Here is a 23,100-nt window from a genome sequence, read left to right as displayed (position 1 = left end):
TGATCTGGAAGTTATGTAAGAAAGAAAATGCCATTGCTTCCACCTGTCGTCAAACCTAAGCCTTTCCAGTTCTAGCCAACAGTTCATAGTAGAACTAACTTCGTATCCATTAGAAGAATATTAGCAGGGAAATAACAATAACTACTGTATGGGACAATCAGCTCTAAATTTCTCATTTGTCTCAAATGTACTGTATGTGTAACATATTCACTAAATGAAGAGTCTTTCTACATCTTGTTTTGTTTGATAAAATATAAAAAATGCTACTACTTTTGCTGTTATGGAAAGAACTACAAGTAGTGTTAGCTAACAATGAGAGAATGAATGCAGTAAGAAGGAATCAATATTAAATGTCGATTTGGGAATGGGACCTTTAAAGGATGAAGGATGATATGTATTCCTAACCCAATTTACCTTTTCATGAATTAACTAGCCTTTACATTTGCATGATTGATGATATTCAAATTGACTTTTTAGTATAAGTACCAGTAATATTCCTTTTGTCCAGAGATAGCACTCACCATTAAAGGAAACTTGCCATGAAGAAAAGTCGTATGTGTATAGAAGATTAATGAGAAGTTTTGACAAGACTTACAAGACTTTCGTTTGAAAGTACAATCTGACCTTCAGTCAAAAATAGACTAACGAAAGAGACGAAAAAATTGAAATAACATGTGATTTTGGTCGGTGAGATTTTAATTGAAGTCCTGGATGAGTTCCTGTAGCATGGCTAATCAGAAGTGACCTGTTTTTTTTTTTTTGGGGGGGGGGGGTGAGAGCATGCCTCTCAGTCCACGCCAACATGACAATAACTGAACAAAAAACATTACCAGGAACGTGATCTATTTGGGTGTGGAGCCAATGAAAAAGGCAGTGTAATGAAAAAAACTCTGGGGTTACCCCTACATCTAACTGCTAATTTTAGCTGTCTCTACTACTACAGTACAATAGTCCATGGAATTGACGGTTTATTTTAAAACAAGCGTTAAAGTCTTACTTTAAAGACATTGCAGTCTTCGCTCAACAATATTATGTTTTGCACAAGGCCGCTCAAAGACCTGCCGAATGTTAACCATGAGAGCGCGGCGATAATATATCCCATGATAGTTCAGACAACTTCATGTGAATAACTTCCCACATAATTGGAAAGATTTCATTGTGCTTTTCTCGCACATATTCAGTAATGCACTGCTCTAAATTGTGAAAACGTTCACTGAACAGTTTCAGAATAAGTTCGTGTTCACCTGTGGAGTAACGGTCAGCGCGTCTGGCCGCGAAACCAGGTGGCCCAGGTTCGAATCCTGGTCGGGGCAAGTTACCTGGTTGAGGTTTTTTCCGGGGTTTTCCCTCAACCCAATATGAGCAAATGCTGGGTAACTTTCGGTGTTGGACCCTGGACTCATTTCACCGGCATTATCACCGTCATATCATTCAGAAGCTAAATAACTTAGATGTTGATACAGCATCGTGAAATAACCCAATTAAAAAAAGTTCGTGTTTTTCAATTTATCCTTAATTAACTCCACCTTCAAACGTTTAACTCTGTAACATCAAACTTCTGTTTCATTGCAAAATTACTGTTTGTAGTGTCTGCATATTTGATTACATATCAGTAACTTGAAATTTGCATGATACATTTTTTTCGAATCCAGTGATATTTGGAAACTCGAGCTTCGTTTTTCAACTTGTCCCCCGCCATTTTTGAAATTCCCTTCCAGAAAAAGAAGCTTATTTTATGTTCGAGTCGCTAGAGTATCTGTGGAACAGATTTTCTTCAGATATTTCACTTTTCTAACATATCTTGATTCCGTCATTGATACATTACGATCATCTGGACTTAAGTTGTGTACTAAATGAGAATTACTTTGTCTTTGTTAAAAATGTAGAAAATTTTTTGTTAAGTTTTGCTATGTAAAAGACTTGTTTTTCTCGTATTGATATAGACTCATTCATCGTCAATGGAATTACCACTAACAAATGACATGGCACAAATTATTATTATTATTTTTTTTTTTTTTTTCTATATGAGTCACTTTTATTATAAAGTGTCAAAACATAAATGTTTTATGACTTACTAAGGAAATTTTTTATTTTGCATAAGGCCTAAGTGATAGAGTAATTTTTCGTGCCTAGTTGTAAAAACAGTGAGACATATGAGTTATGAGTTTGATACCAGACTGTTCAGAAATCTGAGAATTCAGGACAAAATTAAGAGACTTTTTTTCTGGGAAATTTTTGGCCCTACATGACTAACATCAGCAGCACTCAGACTTCTAGCATCTTTAAGTTCAACCACCATCTTGGATGGCTTGCGTGATGTACAAATCACTAAGAAGTTGCTGTGGACATAGCACAATGTTAGTGGCCTCAGTGTGCATGAATTTGTTTCATTCGCCACCTTTTGGAATTCAACCCCAATGTGTCTGGTAGAAAAGAGTAAATACGTAATTTATAATTCTCTAGTCTCTACTCTTCTACATCATGTATAAACATACATGGTACAAGGTGGACAAATTTAGAATAGATATCAAATAAGTTCAGAAGTTTAAATAACTTCGTTGTTATTGGGAACTACTAACCAAGATGCTTTGTACACCTAATAGGATATGAGAATAATTTACTGTGTGTTAAAAATTAATTTGACTGTATAAAGAATTTGTTTGGTATTCATTGCCTTCAGCTATAATCAACTAAGATTATGGTTTGGTAGAATTGAATTTCATTTATCTTCAATCTTAGGGCGACAGGTGATGAAGATCATTAGCAAAGTTGGATTTTGACATGGGTGAGAAACAGTGGTAAATTTTGTCTGTAATCTTTTTCCTTCAGGAAAATAGTTCTTTTATGTGTTGTAAATTTGCGACACAGAATCTCTGATTTACATCTCTGCTGAAGAACGACAAATTGCGGACTTCTATTGCCTTTGAAAATCTGTTGATCTTGACTGCATTTCAGCCTGTGAATTTGAGAATACAGCAATCACCAAGAATGACTTATCAAAAATATTTAAGTATTTTTTTTTAATGAAACAAGTAAACATCTTTAAGTGTTTATTGGCATACTCAAATATAATCATCCTGCTACTTAAAGCTTGTATAAAATATTTGTATATTTACCATGTAAATATTTAAAGAAACCAATATGGAATTTTCTTAAAATGGTTGATACAATATCCATAAATCTCAATGCTATAATATAACAAAAGTAAAACTGACTGCAAAATTACTATCAAAGATCACTAAAGAACAGTGAAATTGTTATGTGCAGTTTATGTAACTCTAATGACATCAGTGTTATTATAAAGCAAACATATAACAAACAACTTTACATTATATGTATAACAATATTTTTCCTTCTCTTATTTGATATTTGTTAACAACAGTAAAATTATGAAATTCAAAATATATAATCTATAGTTTTGTACCAAATATAGGCTCTGCAATTAAAACTTTTCTTATACCTGGATAACACATATTAAAAATAATTCTCTCATGGGACCAGTTTATTCATCTATATTCCCTTTCTCCATTACCCTTTTTCTACAAAAATAGTGTACTTTAAAACTACAACATAAGAATTTGCAAAGAACTTGTTTTTTTAGGAACATTTTTAACACTGTCAATGATGTATCAATATTTTATCATACATTATTTATACAGTATTTGTTACTGTTGAATGTAGTGGTGAAATGAATGTCAGTAAAGTCTAGAAACAGTGACCAGATATAACTCTTTGGGTTTACCATAATACTAACTACTACATTGTATGATAACACAATATATAACTCTCCTTCACGTACATAATGCTTAATCTCAATAAAATACGGTACAGAGTTATATCTGAGATCATTTTGAAAATAGATATTTGTAAATATGTTTTTTTTTTTAGTTATTTATTCTTGATTCACACACTTTCAGCACTTGCATAACAGTAATAATAATGTTGAACATTGTTAAATTAACACAGCACCATATTAACTAATAGAAACTTAACAAGGTACAGTACTTTACCTTAGTGACTATAAAAAATAGTTTCGACATGATTTTTTTTTGCCATTCTAGAATGTTTGATAGTGGCAAAAAACCACGCCGAAACTAGTTACTAAACTAAAGTAACTTATCTTATTGAGTTTCAATTAGTTAACATAGTGCTGTTCAAAAGTTATTAATTTAACAAGTTTTAACATTGTTATTAGTGTTCTTTTATTTCTACCTTTTCCTAATGTAAATCTCTTTACAGTAGAACATTTGTGAATTACTTTGTTTATTTTTAAAATTCAGAAGGAATGCATGGAAATGGGAATTACCAACTGGGAGGAACTAGCAAAAGATAGAATGGAGTGGAAGCATTTTGTGAAATCGACATGTTCCATAATATCCTTTGATTGATTGATTGATTGATCGATCGATCGATTGATTTTTAAAAGAATGCAACTGATTTTGTGAGATATCATTGTAAAGTATCTTCACTAGTCTCTGTAACTATGTTAGGGCTACCAGTACATTGTCAGCATAAATACGATTTTGAGTTTTGCAACCATGTATTTAAATTTAATTTCTCCAACATTTTGGAATTACCTACAGGTTTCCACCCTTTGGGTAGTACAATTCGAGATCTGTTGGAGTTTTTTTCCTCGTTTACATAAACTGGTAGTCAAGCATAACAGATGCAACACTGTAGGCGATTTTCACAGGTCTCGAGCAATAAGACTCCGAGTTCTGAAAAATTATATCATACAGCACAACTCCAAAATCTAAATTCTTCTTCAAAACTTTCAGTTAGAAAGTCTGAAATGTTATTTTTTCAGTTTTAAAGTCTGAACTTTTTTGGTGTTGTCTCTTATTTAAGTAGCTTCTTCAGCAGTTATCCTGTATTGTAATTATTAGGAGTCACAGAGCAAAAAAAATTAATGGGAAACATAATAGGTCCAGATTTAATCCAGGTACTTCTCTTGTACTTCGTTCTTTCTCAACAATTATATTATATTTGGGGGGGGGGGGGGAGTGCATTTTCCATTTATACCAGCTGCAAAAGAAGATTATGCTTCCCACAAGTGTACCACATAGATTTTCTCGGGAATGTGTTGCCAAATAGTGAGGGTAGGTTTTTCTAGCCACATAGCCTCCTGTTTTACAAGCACCAATACCATAGAAACAGCTTTGGAAACCATTAACAACTCGAAATTAATTAACCTATCTCATTTTCTGCATCACTTATAGCGATTGGGCATATCTGCCCTTGTCTTCACTAAATTTTTAGATAAACTAATGAAGTAACATTAATACAAAGACCAAGATAGGAGACTCACACCCTGAGAAATTCAGTGACATGTTACAAAAACATGAAGATTACAAACGCCATATTAACATCCTTCACTAGTCATTTTTTCTGAGATCAGACCTTGCATACAAGGGAAAACATAGTCCCCTCCATTGATAGCTTCCGTTTTGGAAACTGCCTGAATGTAAAAACATCAGTAATTGATATTCTACCATATATCAAAAGGAACTGTGCTCGGGATTAGTTTTTAGATGAGGATTCCTGTCAAAATACTCATCGAGATTGTTGTTGCCATCATTTGTGTTTACTGACTCTCCAAAGTAGAAATTCTTGCTTTCTGCGACAATTATTGGCATCGTCATTGTTGTCTTCTCGCAGCTCGAAGTGTGGTACACTGACGCCAAATTTTCAGCCCACATTTCGTCTGGTTTCAGCAGAAGTTTGAAACTCTGTAACAGAAAATGTGCAATCGGTAAATTCCTTCTGGTTATATGAACCCTCAGCACCTTTGTTTTAGTTGTATCAAAGTTATATTTTTCATCTTACTTTTGATCAGTCTCTCTCAAAGAATGTAAAAACTTAATAAATGAGCGTCTAGTTCAAATTGATAAGCTGTCTTGATAGTGTTTGAATCAATATGTTTGTACACATCATGTGCAAGTTTCGAATTGTTGCATACACCGCATCCACACAAGTCTCGATACTGTATGTTCAAATGTGAAAACTTCCTATTTACCAATGGCTATTATAAATGTACCAGAACCAGAGACAGAGAATCATTTTCGAGGTTGTGGCTGGTGCTTTTCATTCAGTTTTTTAGAATTGTAATTTCAGTGCTAAATTGAGGTTTTAGCTTTTACTGTGCACTCAGTAAAATAATTTGTGAAATGTTTTTCTTCAATTAGCAGTGCAAAATGGAATAGAAAATTAGGAACCTGAAAATATCTTTTGAATTCATCTTCATCTATATTATGATTACATTTAAGCCAACGACCCCTTATAGGCAAAAAAAATGTTTGTGGTTATTGTGTGTAAACTTGTCTTACACCATTTAATATCTTCAGTAATGCACGAAGGCAGTCACCAACAACTGAACGAATTTATAAGTCATATCAACAACAACCAATGCACTTGAGATATTATTGAGACACAAAAAATCCTTCTTACATACGAAATCTGTCTACAATTGAACGAATTTGTAAGTTGTACTAACAATGGCCAATACACTTGGGACATTATTGCCACATAAACAATAAAAATTCTGCCGAAAGAAGGAAAAAATATCCCTATCTAGAATGAGTTTCGGGGACCCCTGGGAGTCTGTGAACCCCGCGTTGAGAATCACTGCACTAACATATCAGCAGTACAATCTGTTCCTGATCGTTCCTTGACAGACCAACTATGCCACCAGCCGGGATGTCAGGAAGTTGAAGCCCTTAGCCATGTGTTGGACTACAGCCCAAAAGGGGAATTATTGAGGAATACACGTCACCATAGAGTTCGAAGTTTTATTGCAACCAGTCTTCGTAAGACACAGTGGAAAGTTTATGAAGAGATCCATTGTTTAGCAGAGGATGGGTCAACAAGAAGAACAGATGTTATGGAAATTGAACAGTGTCTTATTTTAGATCCGACAATACGTTTAGAAAAAGATCAGCAACAGATCATTCTTCAATGGCGAAAAGAAGTCCATCTACAGCCCATGCATTCCTCACTTAAGTGAGAGATACAACATTGCAAGTACTGCCTGGGAGGTAAAGGGTCTTCTTTTTGGTGTAAGAGGACCATCGTTTAAATTCACGAAATCAATTCAGGTTTTTCGTCTTCTACTTGACTTGTGAAGATGTTAAAAGAATTTGTATGATGATGCTGAGGGATTCATTATCCATTCTGCATAATCATTTGCGAGTATATATATAACCTAAATTACTTTTACATGTAATGATCTTGCAACAAATTGTTTATTGTAAACTTTCATACGTTTATTATGTATTCTGGATCCTTGGGGTCAACTGAAGGTGTCGGTCAGACGTTCCTCATTTCAGAAATTTGTTGATAACAATAAATTGTGTGTTTAATAAATCTGATTTTGAGATATGTGTTCGTTATCTTTGGAGAATGTGTTTTATTCCTATTGTACATGTTAAGTCATTTTTACTTCGCAACCTCCTTGATGTGGAAATGCTGGGCTAGATTATCACATTAGATTCGCTTAAATATAATGTAGGATGATTTCAGTTGAAATGAGAATTGAGTATCAGTGTAGTCATCGGTCATCTAAAGGTTACCATGCTTATTTTTTTTAAAGTTGGTTATTTAACGATTCTGTATCAACTACGAGGTTATTTAGTGTCAATGAAATTGGTGATAGTGAGATGGTATTTGGCGAGATAAGGCCGAGAATTCGCCATAGATTACCTGGCATTCACCTTATAGTTGGGAAAAACCTCGGAAAAAACCCAACCAGGTAATCAGCCCAAGCGGGGATCGAACCCGCACCCGAGCGCAAGTTCAGATTGGCAGGCAAGCGCCTTAACCGACTGAGCCACGCTGATGGCTTGCTTCTTATTAGCCCCTAAGTTTTCGGGTTCAAACCCAAGTGAAGGTGATAGATTTTTAAGGAGTGATAAAAATCTTTAGCATAACTTTCTTCGAAAGTGAAGTAAAACTCAATATTTCGTTTGATAAAAGAAAATTACTGGCTGACTGGTGTCTGTACAATCTAGTTTCCTACTTTTCTGATACCCATAGATGTTTTTGTGGAACAATATCTTAATTGAGACTACAGGACAATGTCTCGTGAGATTGCAGTGGCTTCTGGCAGACAAATCAGGAAATGGGTTAAATAATGTTTGGATGGTTACAATAATCTGAGACTGTTTAGCAGATAGATTCCCCAAATTAATAATAAAAAAAAAAGTTGTTTGGTCTTGTGTAACATTTTGACCCAGTTTTGCTACTTTTCAAAGTTCGTTTTCACGAAGTTCTGAAAGAATTTAGAACATAATTTTCCATGTTTTTTATTCGACCATCAGAGATCTCTGCAGTCGCAATGGACTGCGGCCCTTTCATTCACTAATACATTTACTGTATGGTGTGTAAATCTGTGTCATGGGCTCTCAGTTTTACTTTCCCTCCAAAGGAAGCTATCCTAATGAGTTTGTTAATGTTCTATTATGTACTATCACAACACTACTGCTGACAGGAATTATTTCCAATTCCTTTGATGAGAAGCATCAGCAGACTAAATTAGGCCTACAGCCGAACCTTCTAAACATTATATAAGTAAACATTATGCCAAAACCATAAAATAGAAGTGAATTCCAAAGATATGAAATGAGAACATCGTGCAAATGTATTTTATTGGGCACAACATATTATTTTGATACAGAAGTTCAGTTCTCAGTACATTCTTTGAAACTTGTGACAGAAAGTGAAATTTTAGTACAGGTTTTATCAGAGTATTTCGATATACACTGCCTCTCTCTCTCTCTCTCTCTCTCTCTCTCTCTCTCTCTCTCTCCATTATTGCCCCATTTCTTGCCAGATCACCATCTAGTCATCTATTAATTATTTAAAACTGACGTTCTATAAAGAAATAAAAATATTATCTCGATGTAAAATTACCTGCGTCATGTTGTGCTTTCGAGAGAGCATGAAGAACCTGAGACCAGCACTAATGAATAAAATGCTAATAGGTATTGCTGACATCAACCAACCGACGATCTTTGCCCACTGTGGATAAGGAGTCTGGCCATCAGGAGGACTGTGTGTATGATAGAAGCTACAAAGCAATAGGATCTGCGAAATACAACAAAGACATTTTAACAATAGCCTCAAACTATATAAACTTTGAGACATATATGGAAAGAAACATGTTTCAGTTCATATTAGAAGATATGGCTGAGTCGTATGGTGAACTAACTAGCCACATTGGGTCCTGTATCCAATTAGGACCCCACACAAATTATATTATGTAATAGCAGGCCTAACGTCTGTTCACTGTATTTTGAATCCTGATGTCAACAAATGCACGTGTACTTACTCTCTAGTCATTGGTAAAATGATTTCTGCGAACAATTTTGTAAATGTAATCTTCATCTTATGATGTTTGGTGACGTATATACGTCCGTTGATGTGACATATTAATGAATTTAAATACTATTATAGTCACAATCATGCCATGGTATGAAAGTAAAATTACACAACCTCGAGCGGGAATCGAACTTGCGACTTCCTGTTCTCTGGTCAGGCGCTCTACCACTGAACTATCAAGTTCGTCTCACGCCAAAGGCTTGGAATTATCCTTTCATACTGGCGACTCTGTTATAGAGTACTGTCCATAGCGTCTGATCTAGTCAGCACTGCTTATGGGTGGGAAGAAACTTCCCCCCCCCCCCCAGAGTCACCAGTATGAAAGAATAATTCCAAGCCTTTGGCGTGAGACGAACTCGATAGCTCAGTGGTAGAGCGCCTAACCAGAGAACAGGAAGTCGCAGGTTCGATTCCCGCTCGAGGTTATGTAATTTTTCTTTCATACCATGGCATGATTGTGACTATAATAGTATTTAAATTCATTAATTTTATAACATGGTGTGTAAAAGTATAATTCCATAATGTGATATTGTTTTCGTTCACGTAAATTTCTATTTCCATTCATATTTCCATATAAAAATTCATTTTACTTCAAAATACTGTACCTATCTATTATACTGTTACAGAAAGGGGTATCAGGAAATGGAAATAATGTTTTAAAATATGTTACTGATAGGCATTACTGCAGAGTACAGGCAGTTGCACAGTACATTGTGATTCTGCTTCAGTTGATGTCAAGTCAGGTATAAGCTGTCTGTGGCCTGTGATACCTTTCTATATACTACTGCAGCTTGATGAGTTGTTTAGTTTGTATCTCAAAACTATGATCCATGGTCAGAAATAAATGATGCTATCATTACTTATTGTATTCTAACACTTCCAGACCTGCAGTATACTATACCTAATGCCAATGTAATAACTATGTAAGCAATTGTATTCAATTAGAATTAGAGTGCTGGCTGGGCGGAAGAGAAGGCCTACTGGCCTTAGCTCTGCCAGATTAAATAAATAAATTATTATTATTATTATTATTATTATTATTACGTTTTTTCAGTTTAATAATTGCATACATGAGATGTAATGTCGTGTGCATCGAAAATTTATTTTGTGCCATCCTAGCATTATAAACAAGTTGTTACTATATCCAATATCATGCGTAATCAGCTTATAGCACGTGTGCCAATAAAAGCAATGACGTATTCGGCATGACATGGTACCAGAATGCTTGCTATCTTGCTTACCGCTTCTACATGTGACATAACAAGAAATAAAATGCAGGACAGCAGATTCTAACATTGATCAAGTTTGTAATTTATTAGTTTATCCGAAAGAAATAGTTCAATGTGTGAGAAAGACAAGCATAATAGATACAGCAGAGAGGATGACTTCCACGTCTTGAATATTACTAATGAGACCTGTAAGTATTTCGAAATATTAGAGGAATTAAATTTCAACACACGATCATAATCTCAATTTTTTTTTCATAGCTCAAGCAAATTTTCCACATAGTAATGAATATATAGAAAAATAAATGGAAAATTACCACAAGCAACGTAGGAACAATAGTGGTGAAAAGCACAACCATGTGAGTCATTGTTACGTCACGCAGTTTGATGCTGCTAATGGAGCAAAGGTCCAATATGAATCTCTTCTGTCCATAACAATAGCTGACAGCAAGAGACGTGCAGAGTGCGTACAAGATGAGTGGCCATTTGACTGAGTAGTATGACAGCAGCAGTTGTATGTGGAAACCGGCCTGGAAAGAAAATAATGTAAGAAATCGCTATGCTTACAACATAAAAATTCACTATATACTGTATATACAGAAATCTATGCACAAAAGGAAGTAATATCAGTCAACATTATCTTACGATAAAATAATTGCTTTTATAACTTGTATGATCATACCTGTGAAGTGAGGGGAAGCCCAAGTAAAAGAAGAGTAACACACACAGCCATTGTTACATGACCTCTCCTCCCTTGAAGAATAGGGAAAAAATCCATCAGCGTTGAAACAAGCATCAAGAGTGTACCCAAAAGTGTACCCAGGCCTGAAAATAATAAATATAAATATGATTTATATGTAGGTTTTAATTTACATAGTTTCTGTAGAACAATCCACCTATTTAAGTCGGGGACTATCTGTAGTTCATATTTGCAATACGTAGTAAAAAATATTCCGAAGTGTTACCAGTACTACTTAAGCAAGTATGCAAGAAAAATTTACTGTAGATATCAATTTATTTGTTATTTAAACGATTACGATTTAATTTCGAATATACTATATGTATTTCTTTTCAAATAGCATCACCATCCCTTTGAGATTTCAAATAATGCAACATATTCAGACATCAATTTATGAGAGGAATGCATCCAAGAACATTTCAAATAAACAATACACACCGAAAATGCTTGCTTCCCAAAGAAAAACGATAAATTACAACAAAATACTTTTATCAAAGACTTGTGCAAAGCCCTGATCCGGTCTAATATAACTGAAAAAAATGATTAATCCGAATTTTCAGATATTTCTGGAGAAGTATTGCAAGAAGGGAATTCCTGACAAATCAATTTTAAAGGAAATTTATGTAAACTCAGAGGTAAGTTGACATTTTAACAATCAAGCTTATTTAAATTACATTAAATATAACTTACATGTGCTCATATTTCTATAAAGTTGTACTTTAAAAATATAACATTTATTAGATATTTTTTTTTTATCCAACAGTGAGTACTTGACTTTGTGTCATTTATCCAAGTGTCTCCATCTGTGAATGATGCACTGAAGCCATAGTTCTTTTCATCACCATAAGCGTAGTGCACCATGGGTGGTAAACTACATAATGATTATATATTAATGTAGCAATTATTGTGGAATCCTGATAGGGGAAACAGAAGTACTTCATGTAAACCTACTATCAAGCAACTTCTTTGTACACCACAAATTGCACTTGGACTCGCCGGGATTTGAACCTGAGTTACCAGAGTGGGAAACCAATGCTCTATCTGTTCAGCTAAAGGTGCGCATTTGCTAGATGTATTAAGATTACCTAAATGCTAACCATATCCTAAGAAAGTTAGCACTAAAGTATTTACGTATTATTCTGCATGTTTTGGAGACCACTGGCATGGATATCAGAGATTCCTACATTTGGTTATCTGTTGATGAAATTATCGACTCATATGGAGGCATATGTAGAATTTTATTATGACTATGTTAGAGAATGTGGACCACAGGCACGCCACACTTAATTCTGTCCAAAGTGTTAAAATAGACAAACCATTCAACTGTTGCCATGGTTGCAAGGGAGGTAGTAAGTGTTTTCATTTATTTTCACTTGTAAATGATCTGCCAGTTAATATCTTGTCTACAGTTCGCTTATTTGCAGATGATTGTATGGTATACAGGGAAATAAAAAATTATGAAGATACTACTCTTCTTCAGAATGACCTCAATAGAATAAACGATTGGGCTATAATCAACAAAATGAAAATAAATTCTCTAAAGAGCAAAGCCATCAGCTTTACAAGGAAAAGAAATAAAATAATCGCATCGTATACGTTAGGGGGTGAAACCATTCCGGAAGTTAACAAATATCTCGGAATAACATTTAGCAGCAATCTCGGCTGGGGGGAACACGTTACAGACACAGCAGGAAAAGCATGGAGAGCGTTACACTTTGTGATGAGGGTACTAAGAAAAGGCTCTGATAAATCCAAAGAGATTGCATATAAATCACTAGTACGTCCAGTAATGGAATATGGTGCTGCATGTTGGGATCCTTACAGACCAGAACATATTAAGACACTGGAAAAGATTAAAAAACGGGCTCTTCAGTATTGTCGGAAAAATTCACCATTAAAATGGGACACACTCACGGACAGGAGAACGCGAATTCGATTATGCGCACTGTTCAAAACATACAGAGGTGAGCCTGCCTGGAGAGAAATAAAAAATAGGTTGCAGCCGCCAAATTACTCTTCAAGGAACGACCACTCTTATAAATTGAGGGAAAGAAGACAGGACGGACATTGGAAAGTTTTCTTTTCTCAATCGTACTATCAGGGACTGGAATGCTTTACCTGCAGACTTACTAAAAGCTTTACCAACAACCAAAAAATTTATTTAAAAATAGGCTTAAGGACTTTACTAATAGACGATAATTATACACAGTATTTAAAGGGTGTAATTGATATTTTGTTATTGAAGTGTTCTATCAGTGAAGAATTATGTTGTCAGTGAAGTGTGTTGAGTAAGTGAAACGTGTTCCTGTCAGTGAAGCTTTATAGTTTATAGTGGCAGTGCAAAGTATTTGAACAGTGAAATGTTTTTGAAGTGTTAGTGAAATCAGGATAGAATCAGTGAAATGTGTCGTAGTTCCAGTGCAGTGAGTGAGTTGACAGTGAAATGAGTGTAGTGTTGAAAGGTACTTGTGCAGATATGAACATATCATACGTGGGTTTTAGTTCGATCTTAGGTTTAAGGTACAAATTAGATTTACTTTAAATGTTATTTTAACTGATCGTGCTTCATTTAATTTAGGATGTTCCCTGTCATTATTATTATTAATTATTGTTAGTATTAATTATTAGTATTATTATTAATTGTGTTTATTATTGTCTTTATTGAGTGTAATTAGTTACCACTGCCACCGGGTATATACCCATTGCAGTGTGAATAAATACATACATACATGTTTAAATATTTTGTGGTGAAAACAACATAAATTATGAAATATTATATTTTCTTTGTACATAAAATTAATAAATGTAAGATTTAGAAACCAAACTTACACCAGAAATAATGTATACTGGTAATTGTAAAATATACCGTTACTAATACATAAACTAATATACTAGTATACATACTTATTTTTCAGGACTGTGGTGACCTTCAGAAGAAAGAAATGACAAACTTTAGACTATGGTAATGGATGTCACAGCGTGCATGATCAATGCAAGTGAACCTTTGAACATTTTTTGCCCTAATCTTGTGCACGTAAACTGCTTGGCCCACTCTCGGCACAGAATATCAGAAGAAATATATTTCCAATTTCCAGAAGTTAATGCTCTGATTTAGTATCTTCTAGAGTAAAACTTTCTAAAGATATGTTTCCTAAGATGTGACTACTTTCTATGCCTACAAGCTGGATTACTTGCATTTGAAGCAGCTATTTACTGTTGTGACTGCTTGCCAGAAGTGAAGACAGTATGTATGTATATGTATTAATATTTCTACCTATTTCCTTTGCTTTTGTTAAATTGTTTAAAAATCTGAGAAATGACGAACTATAGAAACTAAAAAAGTTTTTTTTATATATTCTGAATGCTCTTGACAGACAAGTAGTTACACTAGTGTTCTAATTGAAATCAAGGCGAGGTAACACCTCCAAAGCAAGTTAGCCTACGTCAGGTCTCATTTCGTGAAACTGTCATCGACCATAATGAAGAAGAATGCCACTGCACACTACATTAAAACTGTATGATTCATTTGCAAGAAATACAGTACCAGTTGATGTGAGAAATTTAATAGTGGATAAAATAAAGGAGATGGAGGCTAAAAATCCCGTACTCACATTTTCCATGATGTTCGCGATTTTCTCAAAAGATGGACGAGAAAAAATCTGAGATTATCGGGAATGACTGAAGCAATTTTGATCGGCAATTCAAGAACTCTGATATTTTCAGTATCTCCAAAACTCGTTTCCATTTGTACAATCAATGTATTCAAGTTTACACAGATCACATGCTTTAAGGGGTCGAATTCCTGTTCACTTATACATATTTCATTGTAGATCACTTCACAGTTTTCAACACAAGTGTTCACAGTTTCTTGTAATCTCATATTCTTTAATATTCACAAATCATAATGTTTTTTTTTTTTATTTCAGTATTACACTTAATACATCAGATGCAAATGTATTTGAAGGAGTGCAAAAAAATCCTTTATAAAGGCAAAAGAGGACAGGAATTTGATTTTATGCGAGATGTTAAGTAGACTAAAAGCGCAATTAAATGACTGCATTCCAGCCTTCATTATTGTATATGATATGTTGGGAAACGTCTTTCATATCCTTTAATTGCATACGATATATTGTTTGAACTACACGGGAATCAAAATTTCTAAGGGTACTGCTTGTTTGTGGTAATCTGAATCCCTTGCTTTCCAAGAGTTGTGTTCCCTTTGAGGACTTATAAAAGTGTGTGGGAACCTGTAATGTTATAAACAAAAATTCTGATTTGTTTGATAGTTTTTGAGCAATGTAACAGCACCAGATTTAGTTTGTGCGTGTAACAGTGTAAATATATATCTTGTGAACCTATTTATTTAACAGAAATTTGGTCATTACTACGATCGCCAGCCATTACAGACGTCCCATCGCAGGTTTAACTCACTATTTTATCAGTAACTTCCCAAATTCAAGTACAGTACATTGATTTTCATTTCTGATAACCCTATTGTACTTGTTACTTGAAACATCATAAAGAATCAGTAATTTTTTCTTTGATACCTTCTTATATACAAAAACTAAGAATATTGGTTATTCGCGATTTACAAGAAATAGTAAGAGTTTTGTCTTTAATCTATTCATTAATTACATCATTTACTGATTCAATTAGCTCATTTTAAACGGTGCTTGATGTAGGCTACCTTTAAAGTCTGAAGAGCATTGCATATAATCACGAATAAACTGTTCTTATTTATATAAAAATTCCAATAATTCAAAATAATTTCCTCTGTTGTCGAATTTTAATCTTCAAAGTGTTCCGTGACAGCAAGCTTTTGCTTATTTAAGAAACAGTCTCTCAGTTATGAACCTATTTTGTTTCACAATTTCGTTGTTTGATGACTTGAAGCTTGGCTCCTTCAAAAATTGAATGTTCAGTTCTTCCATGCCACCTCGAAAGCAATATGCTGTGGCCCATTAGTTCGAAGAATTTAAATAACTCTTTCTCTCATCCATATAAACACAGACACGATTTTTATCAGATTGTTTTATTTTAGAAACTAATCTAAAAAGAAATTGTACTTGTCCTTTTTTTTTTTTTTTTTTTTTTTTTTTTGCCCATTTGTGATAGACATGTTCCCTTCTTCCAAAGTACTAAATAAACAAAATTAAAATTTTCTGCAATATGATAGCTAAACAGTTCTGGTTTACAAATTATTTTACCACGAAAATATTTTAAATAAAGCTTGGATAACGACAATATCTAAATTTCAATGACAAGTGGTCAACTTTTTCCTCTGTTTTGGCTCTTCTCAAGTCTGATGTTTCCAGTGAAACTGCTAAAATTACGAGTATAGTAGCTAATAATAAGACTTAATACTTAAAATCACTCACCAACAAAGAACACCATGATGTACATTGCCATGGCAAACACGATTCCATGTGGCAAGGCTGCCAATCCTCTTGCGAATACAACAAAGAGGATCCAGGGTCCTCCAGTGGAGATCTTGGGCAGGTGAGTGCTGACTTGGTAATCAGCCAACAGACATGTGTAAGCTAACCACATGGCAACTCCCCAGACGAAGTGGAACAGACACACTAGAATAGCATCCCTAGTAAGTAAAAAGTAAATTATTATACTTCCACTACAGACATGTCCACTAGATGGCAGATGTACCGATAGGTGGCAGCAATCCAATTTGAAAGGTACACGAGAATAACGATCAAGGTCCATTTTAGAAAGTTTCGAGAAAAACGAATTAAAGGGCCGTATTCATAGACATTTTTAGCGCGGGTTTCCAGTGGATGATCACTGTTTTTTCGTATTCATAAACCAGTGTTAGCGATAGGATATGATTTGAATTCTGTACTAGTAACCAGTGGATAGCCAGGGCTAGCTTAATACGCTCGTAGCGCGTGCTGCAAAATGTCTATGAATAGCACCCTTAAAGTTTAAGCACTTAATACTTTGTTATGTGTGTATTTAATAGAAATTGACGTAGTGGAATGTCAAGAACGATGATTTCTTATTACTAGCTACACCACATGATAGTACTTCCTTTCCACTATAAGATAGCATTATTAACTCAATTTCGATTTTTGATGGACCTTGATCGTTTTTCCCGTGTACCCTTCATTCATGAACAACAATGTCGAAAATCCGCAATGACCTCTCAGTTAAAGCAACTGTAAATAAAATCAAATAAAAATCGTATTCTATGGTGATGCGTGCATAAGTTACCAGTAATTCAATTTTGTTTAACTAGACCTAAAGTACAAATACACTATGGAAATTAAAATTAAATGAATTTAAGCTTTTAAACTAACAGTAATAGGATCCAGTATCAGAAAATATGTGATAACTGATCATGCATACTATTACATTCAAGTTAATAAAGTTTTGAAGGTAATAAAAATTCTTAAGCAATGTTCCTTCCGAGAAGAAGTAAACCTAGAGCTCAGTATAATATATTTATTACATCAAAAGAATTCTGTATTTGAATAAGAAGATTCAGGTAAAATATACTGATCAATTTTCACTCATGACAATTGTAATTCTATATTTAGCATCCATTTTAAGCTCAAAGTGATCTTGCACTGTCTTGCTTTGTCAAAATGCACTATAATTAGCAGATACTAGGAATCCAAAAGTAAAATGAATTTATAACCATTGTTATGTTCATGCTGTTTGAATAAATACATAAATATTCAGAGATGATGCTATAATGGAAGACTGATGGAATAATGGCAGAGGTAACCGAAATAGTGGAAGGAAATCTGTGCCACGGCTTTTTTGTCCAATTAAAATCTCGAAAGGTATGCTTAGTCCCTACTGGTCAGAAGGCATAATCTAACTAAGCTAAATGGAACACTGAATAACCTCTGCAGTTAAAAGAAAGTGTCGTTAAATAAACTACTACTATTACTACTACTAGCCTACTACTACTACTACTACTACTACTACTACTACTACAACTTCTACTATCACTGCGACTTCCACTCCCACTACTACATAATTAAGACTGACTTTTTGTTTCTGTTGGTAGTCTATCATCTTCCTCTTGACAGGGGGTATTTCTCCTAATAGATTATCCTCATCTCAGAAGTGAAATTCTTCACAATGTGAAACTAGCAAGTGATCTGGCCAACGAAATAGCTCAAATAAGTCCTTCTTTAAATCCTGCTCCAATGTCCTGTATTGAATAGTATCATATGTAAATATCTTGGTAACTGCTTGGTAATTATTTCAAGGGGTTTAAACAAGCCAATGCGTAAATATTCATTCCTGCGTCATGGCTATATGTTAAAGCTCATTAGATGGCTGCATAATGTTAAATTACGGTAATATGCTTAACTGCCAAGACAATATGGTCACCCTCGAGGAGGAGAAGAAGAAGAAGAAAACAAAACAAGGCAGTTCATAGACACAATAAAACAAAACAAATACCGTAACAAGAAAGATACTATTTAATTTGTATTATATACTTTCAGTTATTGTAAATGAACTGAACATATTAATGTAAAATAAAATAATTAAGCAGTTGTAGACATCAACACATCTCTGAATATGCATATCAAAGGACCTGAATACCTCAATAAATTTGTTGTCTGTTTGTTGTGGCTACTGATCGCTGTCAATCCTCCAAGACCAAGGTTCAGAGAGTGGAAGACGTAACAGCCAGCAGCCAGCCACACAGAGAGGTCTGTTAGGTTACTCCAGTCTGGAGACAGTGCTTGTGACACATTTTCGTTCCAGAGGAAGAGCCCTCGTACCACCAGAATGCCCGCAACGAGGAATGTTACTGGAGTGGTTATGTAGCACAACTAAAACAATCCAGTTACATAGTTTTGGAAAGCGAAAACAATAATGATTTATCATATGGAAAGAGATTTCAATCATAATAACTTGTTAGAAAATTACGGTTATTTGCATCGCATGTACAATTCATTTAACTCACTGTTAGCTGAACGACTAGAGCAGTCATGTCAGTAAAGGAAATGAAGGGAGGGAAGCTCTGTCCCTCACACTGCTCACATTAATAGGTCAGATTACACATGGGTACACAGTACAGAACAAGCGACTGCTCTCCTCTGTACCAGTGCACAGTGTGCAATTTTCCCAATCAAATTTCGACTTGTTTAGTTAGGCATGGGTGAATATGAATTAATATTGTATAACATTTAGAGAATGTTATGAGGAATAGCTTTTACTGTTTTATCAGCGGCAGCTATATATAGAAGAGTATGAACAATGAGTTCTTTCAAATACTTCTCGCTCCTGTTCAGTCGTAGACAGAGAGGCTTACTATGTGGGTGAAAAAGAGACAATTGCTAGTTTATTTTATTGGGTTATTTTACGACGCTGTATCAACATCTCAGGTTATTTAGCATCTGAATGAAATGAAGGTGATAATGCCAGTGAAATGAATCCAGGGTCCAGCACCGGAAGTTACCCTGCATTTGCTCGTATTAGGTTGAAGGAAAGCCCCGGAAAAAACCTCAACCAGATAACTTGCCCCGACCGGGGTTCGAACCCGGGCCACCTGGTTTCACGGCCAGACATGCTGACCATTACTCCACAGGTGTGGACAATTGCTAGTGATTTATTGTGTTGCGAGACATGAAATCTGTTCAGATAGGTACGTTCTTACTAATGTAACTTCAATTTAAAGTCTGTACAGTATTTTTTTTTCTTACAGTAGGGCTTAAATATTACAATTGAAAAAATAAAAAATAAAGTTCTCCAAAATATATAATATGAGTTTTAGTATAGCCAGTCACGTCTGGTTACAACAATTCTTTTACCATTTAATATAGCATCATTTAGAGTGTTGAATTCTTGTTTTAAAATTTGCGCATTTATCAGTAATTAATTTTTTTCAGTGGTGGGGTATACTGTAACACTGCGGCAACTGTTCCATGTCAGAAAAGAAGAATCATGGAATGAGGACGTTTTTAATCACTGTGTGGATGTTTAGGCCTGCAAAATTGTTTACATGACATCGAACATTACGTTAAAAATACACTGTACACATTTGTATTTAATTTTATCAAACACACCGTGGATCAAAACTCAAATCTAGAAGCTGGACAAAATTAATAACTTCTCTCCTATTTAACAGACTTTTATGAAATTTTATACAGATAGAATATATTTTTTGTCTACAAAGTCTGATTATGCTTCTATAAGAGGAACTACACCTTTATAGTGGTGCAATTAGACAAAATTAATGACTTCTCCCCTAGGTTGTACAATTAGGCCTACAGATAGCATACAGGTGTAATTAGAGTTCTTACACAAAAAATATATGCTACCTGTAACTCTTGTACAAATTTTAATAAAAATCTGATATGTAGGACAGAAGTTAATTTTGTGTAAATGCACCCCCTATAAAAGGGCAGTTCCTCCTATGGAACCGTAAATATAGTTTGTACACAGAAAATATATACTATCTGTAACTTACGTACAATGTTTTATAAAAATCAGTTAGGAGAGAAGTTATTAATTTTGTCTAAAACCACCCTTTATAAAGGGGTAGTTCCTCTTACACAAACGTAATCAGAGTGTGTACACAAAAAATATGTGCTACCTATAAAGTCTATAAAGTTTCATAACAATCTGTTAGAATGCAGAGAAGTTATTAAATTTGTCCAGCTAGATTTGCGTTTTTGCACTGTGCAGTGGTGGAATTCAAACATTGTTGTTAGGAACTGTGGCAACGCTATTTAAACACCAGAGCTGTTTCATTACTTAAATAGTTCAACATTGGAAACCAAGCCTAAAGTCCGGGTTAGTCCAAGTGGAATTTGTAGTGGACAAAGACGATTAGGACATATTTAATTGGGGTACTTGTGTTTTGCCTGTTACCATTACATTACTTATCCAAAATGCATAATCATTATCATCGGTACAACAGCAACAGGAAACTATTACACTATACTATCTTCTTCAGGAGACCAATGCCTACAGATCCCTCTGACTAGTTTTCTCTCTGCAAGTAACCAGGGAAGTCACTGGACTGAGTCGAAGAGACAATAAAAATTTTATAACTGACTCAAGGTAACAACTCATAGTGTCAAATCACAATTATTCAGTTAGTGTCACGACCTTACAGTGGATGTAAACTATTGATTCTTTACACTTTTATCTTACTGTTCTGCACACAGTTTCCAAATTATTGTCATTACATTATTTTGCATTGTGTTACGGACAATTCAATTCAATTATTCTTGTGTTGATTTATATAGTCATACTGCCTAGGAACCTTGGTCCATTAAGGAATATCAATAACACATTAAATTTCGTAACAGACATTACTCTAAAGCTCGACTTACCTTACCAGTGTTTCGGATGCCAGCTGCAAGACAAGCTGCCACGGAACACCATGTCACTGCCAGTCCCAGAACCAAATGACCCTGAATTTGACCAAATATTTCCAATCCTGGAGACAAACTTAGGACTTCACCAGCAAAATATTTTGCTGAACTGGCCACTAGAATTAAATATAAAAGTCCAAAGAAGTATATATGTAATAAAGTACCGTAATTGTAGAAGATGTTTCCTATTAATTTAAATTTCGTAACAAAACATATAATTTTTAAACTTAATAATAATCTCAACCAAAATTGGCAAACACAACAAAAAATTAATTACAAGTAAACCAATTGGAATATCAAAGTGAAAATTTGTGTATTGCATACCCACATTATAAGATATATGTGGTAAAATTTTCAGACTAATTGGTGTAAAATTGTAGAAGTTAGAAATTTCATCGATCCATAGCCTTTAACTTTCAGTCACAGATACTGATCGTCTTAGATTAATATTTAACCTTTTATATAGTTACTTGTTTCTCAGGCATTCTAGAGAAAGTGTTAAGTTATCTGCACTTTTAGAATATTCTTTGAACACTGATACCAACACAGACTATCAATAGGCTTATAGAACATATTTTGCCCATATTTCACAAATAAATTGCTCTTGCAGCTTCTTCTGGGCTTAAATGTATGTAACGTGACAAAATTCAGTTCCATACTAATCCAGAAGCCTACAGAATTGAAATCCCATCAAACAAGAACATGATACATGTTAAGAACGAAAGTATTTGGAAACCATAAACTTTATTACATGGTGGACAATATGAAACCAAAATATTATTAAAAGTGGAGTCCGATGACTCAGAAATTATACCAACAAAGTTGGAAGATTTATTTTTTGATTAGTAAATAATAGCCTTAATTCTGAACATATGTAGCTAATCGGCAATGTATGCAATAGAAGGGGAAAAGAACTAGCCACCCTACTCCATTATCTTCTGGCCTAGTTGCCTCATAAGTGGTGTCATGTTGATATCACTTTTGAGATTCAGATCTGACTGCGGACAGTTGACTAAACAACAATTCTGAACAAGTGGTTTCACTTACTGCCAGTATAATTGTGATAATGAGTCCAGGGAAGATTGCAGTCTGCCGACTTGTAGATGTACAGGACAGACCACGACAGCAAGCAAGCTTCGGACACTGAAAAAACTATGGAGCTCCAGCACATAGAGAAACCCAGTCCTGCAAACATCACCACCTATTACCTGGAATTCATATGCAACCTACCCATTTTCATTATCAGTACAAGCAATGTAATGACAGCATGAAGTTTCTCATGTAAAAAAAAGTTGCATTTTATTATTATTATTATTATTATTATTATTATTATTATTATTATTATCATCATTATTTCTATCAATCTCTAGATACTTTGGTGCTTTAAAAAAAAAAAAAG

General features: G+C 34.4%; 1 protein-coding gene across 1 annotated transcript in view; it reads right to left on the bottom strand.

Annotated features, from left to right (window-relative positions):
• Positions 1 to 3,037: 3,037 nt before the first annotated feature.
• LOC138714875 (sodium- and chloride-dependent glycine transporter 2-like) overlaps positions 3,038 to 23,100 on the bottom strand; it is a 45,229-nt gene continuing 25,166 nt past the window's right edge. The window contains exons 4-11 of the mRNA XM_069847101.1: positions 22,749 to 22,886; positions 21,660 to 21,817; positions 18,916 to 19,148; positions 16,719 to 16,936; positions 11,284 to 11,426; positions 10,919 to 11,131; positions 8,908 to 9,081; positions 3,038 to 5,729 (exon numbers count right to left, since the gene is read on the bottom strand). Coding sequence (XP_069703202.1) covers positions 5,499 to 5,729; positions 8,908 to 9,081; positions 10,919 to 11,131; positions 11,284 to 11,426; positions 16,719 to 16,936; positions 18,916 to 19,148; positions 21,660 to 21,817; positions 22,749 to 22,886 — 1,508 coding nt within the window. The 3' untranslated portion in view covers positions 3,038 to 5,498. The remainder of the gene's footprint in view (positions 5,730 to 8,907; positions 9,082 to 10,918; positions 11,132 to 11,283; positions 11,427 to 16,718; positions 16,937 to 18,915; positions 19,149 to 21,659; positions 21,818 to 22,748; positions 22,887 to 23,100) is intronic.

The sequence above is a fragment of the Periplaneta americana genome, chromosome 15 (assembly GCF_040183065.1).
Source record: "Periplaneta americana isolate PAMFEO1 chromosome 15, P.americana_PAMFEO1_priV1, whole genome shotgun sequence".
Taxonomy (NCBI): domain Eukaryota; kingdom Metazoa; phylum Arthropoda; class Insecta; order Blattodea; family Blattidae; genus Periplaneta; species Periplaneta americana.
The sequence above is the reverse complement of the archived record's forward strand: the minus strand, read 5'-3'. Positions and strand labels throughout refer to the sequence as shown.